Source organism: Octodon degus, unplaced genomic scaffold (genome assembly GCF_000260255.1).
Source record: "Octodon degus isolate 3935 unplaced genomic scaffold, OctDeg1.0 scaffold00078, whole genome shotgun sequence".
Lineage (NCBI taxonomy): Eukaryota > Metazoa > Chordata > Mammalia > Rodentia > Octodontidae > Octodon > Octodon degus.
Window position 1 is genome coordinate 8,289,765 of NW_004524654.1, and position 4,850 is coordinate 8,294,614.

General features: G+C 40.0%; 1 protein-coding gene and 1 pseudogene across 1 annotated transcript in view; one reads left to right on the forward strand and one right to left on the reverse strand.

Moving 5' to 3' along the window:
• The window catches only part of Pex13 (peroxisomal biogenesis factor 13), a gene marked incomplete at its 5' end in the record, with an annotated part of 24,616 nt that overhangs the window by 3,932 nt on the left and 15,834 nt on the right, over positions 1-4,850 (reverse strand). The window contains one exon of the mRNA XM_004636210.1: positions 6-250. Within this exon, the coding sequence (XP_004636267.1) occupies positions 6-250 (245 nt within the window). The remainder of the gene's footprint in view (positions 1-5; positions 251-4,850) is intronic.
• The window catches only part of LOC105742841, a 6,375-nt pseudogene continuing 5,389 nt past the window's right edge, over positions 3,865-4,850 (forward strand).

A 4,850-nucleotide genomic window follows, 5' to 3' on the forward strand; every position in this document is an offset into this window, starting at 1 on the left:
GGAACCTTATTAGTTTCAACAAAAACAGATTCAAAAGCAGCTTCCTGTTCATCCAAAGAGTCAGCAGCTGTAGCTCCTTTAATTAGTGTTGTATTGGTAAAAGACTGCTGTTGCTTGGAAATTTTACTTGCTTCCACTGTTTTCCTACCTCTTCTTTTACCAAGAATCTTAACATAATTTGCAGGTATAAGTCCTGTTGTCTGACCATCAAGACTAGCCAGAAGCCAACCACGAACTTTGGGTTGTTGTTCTGATGGGAGGAAAAAAAAGACAGCTTTGTAATTATAACACACTTTGGAGGTCCACTAGAATAATATTAATGATTAAAATACATTATGTAAAATCTATCACACTTTAATAAAATCTATGAACAAGCAGACACACATGTATATTGAAATATCAAATGCTGAGTAGGCTTAACAGTTCTATATCTGCTGGGCATGGTGGCACACGCCTGTAACTCCAGCACTTGAAGAGGCTAGGAAAGGGATCATTGTGAGGTTGAGGCCACCCTGGGCTACATAGTGAGTTCAAGGCCGGACTAAACAACATGGCAAGACCCTATCTCAAACCAACCAACCCCCCAAAAAAAACCCAAACAAAACTCCCAGAACAGGTCTTTCTTCTCTTTTTTTTTTAAAAGATGAATTCTGCTCTGTTGCCCAAGATAGTCTTGACTTTCTGGGCTCCAGGGGTCATCCTGCCTCAGCCTTCTGAATACGTGGGATTACAGGTAGGTACCACTGAGCTTGGCTTCAGATCCAGTCTGATAATTTATATTTTTTAATTTCTTTCTGTACTGAAGAACATAAAGATTGTATCAGTTGGTCCATTCATTTGGTATGGAGATTCTGTCCTTCATAATCTGAAAATCAACATCAATATGTTTTATATTTTACATTGGAATCTAGGAAATAGCTTTTTCATTCCTTCTCAGTAATAAATTGGGGAAGGCACAAAAAATAAATGTAATCTTTTTTGTTTTACAGAGAAATGGTCTTATTACATTGTTCAGGCTAGTCCTGAATGTTTGTGGTCAAGCAACACGTCTCTCCTGCTTCAGTATTTTTGTTTGTTGTTTTTCTGAGACAGGTCTTGCTTTGTAGTTCAGGCAGGCCTCAAATTCATGGAAATCCTCCTGCTTTAACCTCCCAAGTACTGGTGTGTAACACCCTACCTGGTTCCTTTTTTGTTTTGTTTTTTGAGACAGAGTCTTACTGTATAGTTCAGGCTGCCCCTGAACTAACTATATAGCCCGGGCTGGCTTCAAACATGTAGCAATCCTTCTGCCTCAGCCTCCAGAGCACTGGAATTAAAGGCATGTGCCTGGCTACTCCTTTTTAAATTTTAAAGGGGCTGGGGAGATAGCTCAGTAGAATAAGCACTTCCCTGGCAAGCACAAAGTCCTGAGTTCAATCCCCAGTATTGCAAAAACAAACAAACAACACATTTTTAAATAGAAAGTTGCTAATTCGCTACATTTCCCAGCCTGGGCTTGAACTTGCCATTCTTTTTGCCTTAGCCTCTTGGAGTGCTAGGATTAGGGGCATATGCTATCATGACTGGCATGGTCAGTTTTCTTTATATACTTGGTTGAAACATAAAATTCACTTCATATGATTCTGAGAAACAATTCTGAAGATGGTGAATATTAATTTTAATTGAAGATGGGCAAAATCTTGAAGACTCCAGTTATCTCTAGCTATATGACAAAAAGACTTACTTAAAGGCAACACTCTAACCCTGAAATAAGAAAATTATTGAATAATAGTTCTATATTCTGTTCCATGCAACATTTCCCCATCTATTCTACCCTTATCTTTAAAAAGCTGCTGGGCGGGTGAGATAGCTCTTCGGACTAAGCGCCTGCTTTGGCAAGCACAGGGACTGGGGGTTCCATCCCTGGTCCCACATGCCGCACCAACCCTGCTTCCAGGGCGTGCTGAGCCAGTGACAGAGACAAGGCGTGGTGGCGCATACCTGTATCAAATACATTAAAAAAAAAAAAAAGCTGCTAAACTGTTACAATTTTGGGTCAACATTTAAAATCAGGTATACGATTCTCATACTTAAATCAATCATGTCTACAACTCATTTTGTTCTTAATGTTCAGTCATAGAAGTAAAGCCAAGGTGTTAAGAGGAACTTTTTTTTTTTTTTTAACATTTATTTATTTGTGTGTGTGTGGCCAGCACACCCCACCAGGGGGCGGGGCTGGCTGGCATGTGGTGCTGGGGGATTGAACCACGGTCGGTCCCTGTGTTTTGCCAAGCTTGTTCCAAGTAGGTGCTTTAGACCACTGAGCCATCTCACCAGCCCGGAACTTTTTTTTTTATGTACTTAGTACAGGGTCTATAGGGTCTCACTACACAGACTGTATTTGGAGTGATTCTCCTGTTTTCAGCCTCCCAAGTGCTGGGATTATAGGCACATGCCAACACGCCCAGGCTCAATCCCTGCTCACCATGCCCTGGGGGTGAGGGCCACATGGCACACCAGAAGAGGAACTTTTTGTTGAGGAATAATGAGACATAAATTTTATTCTGAAATACAACATAACTGAAAGAAATCCTGCTTTGCCTTGTACTCTTTTCTAATTTTCATTTTATTTTTTGTTTGTTTGAGACAGGGTCTTACATGAAGTTGAACTCCTTATGCATCCCAGGCTGGCCTTGATCCTCCTGCCTCAGTCCTCCCCAGTGTTGAGATTACAGGTGTGTATCACTATCCTCAGCTGTGGCCTTATCCTTTGTTTAGATTAACTGGAAAATAATTATCAGTGTTGTTTCTGTCTAATAAACCTTAAAAATAAACCATTTTTTTTGAGATCCAAAACAGCAAATTGCTATATTCATTAGAAGACACAAATACAATACCTAGAAGTCTTAGTTCTATGTATGTAAGAATGAGGTAGAGTTTTAGCAATGTGCTCCAAACATTTTGAAATGACTCAAGGCATTTTTTTGGTGCTGTTTAAAAAGTGAATAAAACCAGGGAGAGGGTGAAGTTTCCATTACCAGCTATTCCCATGGAAAAGTTAACCAAAGTGATCAAAAGCACTGGTGAAGTTGTACCACACCTTAGCTTTGTGAAACTGGTGAGGTCGCTCCTTTTGAGTCTGCTTCCTTGTGTGCAAAATGGGAGAAGGTAACAATGGCTCTCTGCAATGACTGTATCTCCACAAACACATAAAACTTTATAAAACAAAAACCAGCCAGGCATGGTAGTGCATGCTTGTAATCCCAGTACTTGGGAAGCTGAGGCAAGAGGATTTGCTATGAATTCAAAGGTAGCATGGCCTACAAACTGAGTTCAAGGCCAGCTTGAACCATACATAGTGAAGCCCTATCTCAAAAAGACAACACACACACAAAAACCAAGTCCAATCCAACCCAACCCAACCCAAAAAAGCCCTCTAAAACTTCTTGTCATCTTTACAAGTGAAAGGTGAAGGGAAAGGTCATTTTGTGTGGAGCCATGAAGAACTATTAGTAACCTGCTCCAAAAATAAACTTTAGAAGTACATAAATTTCTAAAGTTCTCTAATACTTCATGACAATACTGCTGAAAATACTCATGATGGAGTTTTCTGTAGCTGATACTCAGTAATTCCTGTGGATTTGTTACATTTAGTACTTCATGTTTTTGTGTGGGGATTAACAGAGTTTAGAATTCAAACTCTGTATTGAGTTTAGAAGAGACTATACAGATTCTCCTTATCTCAGCAAAATATTGAAATTTTTCTCTGGGGGCTTCTCTGATTGCCTTTGATCTGGAAGATCTAAACTGACATAATATAGAAATTTTAGTTTGTTTACACTTATCACAGACCCAGCCGCTGCCTTTGGCAGCAGAGACTCCATGATGGGGAAATCCTTTGCCAACTTCATGTGCAAAAAGGACTTTCATCCTGCCTCCAAGTCCAATATCAAGAAGGTATGGATGGCAGAACAGAAAATATCATATGATAAGAAGAAACAAGAAGAATTAATACAGCAATATCTCAAAGAACAAGAATCATATGATGACAGATTGCTTATAAGAGACGAATATGTAAAGAATGGCTTTAATTTCATGTACGGGGCCCCACCAGGAGCTAAAAAAGAAAGCAGAGAAAGAAGAAACAGAAGGAGAGACAGAATACCAATTTGAGTGGCAGATGGGGGCTCCATAGGAAAAATATGTGAAAGATGATATGAACATCTGAGACCAGCCTTTTGGAATTCAGGCTCAAAATGTGAGGTACATTAAGTGTGATAAATGGGGTCACATCAACACAGATCGAGAGTGTCCTTTGTTTGGTCTTTCTGGAATCAATGCAAGTTCAGTTCTCACTGATGGCTCAGGGCCATTGATGCACCCTTTGGAGCTAATAGCGGAGACAAGAAACAGTGGGTTTGCAATGATACAGTGGGTTTGCTGGGGAGAAGCTTGACTGCAAATGATTCATCACAGGAGTGTTGCAAGTGAGGGTGAAGCAGATCCAGAAGTTGAGTTCTTAAAAGTCACTAACAACCAAACAAAAACAGAAACTTCTCAGGAAATTGGACAGACCTGAAAAGAAAAATAAGAAAAAGAAGAGACAGAAAAAATAAAAAGTTATGCAAGACCAAAGGTAAACACAAAAGCACAAATCTTCCTCATCCTCCTCTTGCTCTTCCTTCTCTCCAGAGACTTCAGAAAGCAGCAGTGAGAGTGAGAGTGAGAGCAGAGCAAAGAAAATAGAAAAGAAGAAGAAGAAAAAAAAACCCCAAGCGTTTAGGAAGCAACAACAGTGCTTCTGAAGAGAAGTCTAAGAGAAAACTTTATGAAGAAGAAAGGGCTTGGGGGAGGGGCGGGAGGAGGAAGCA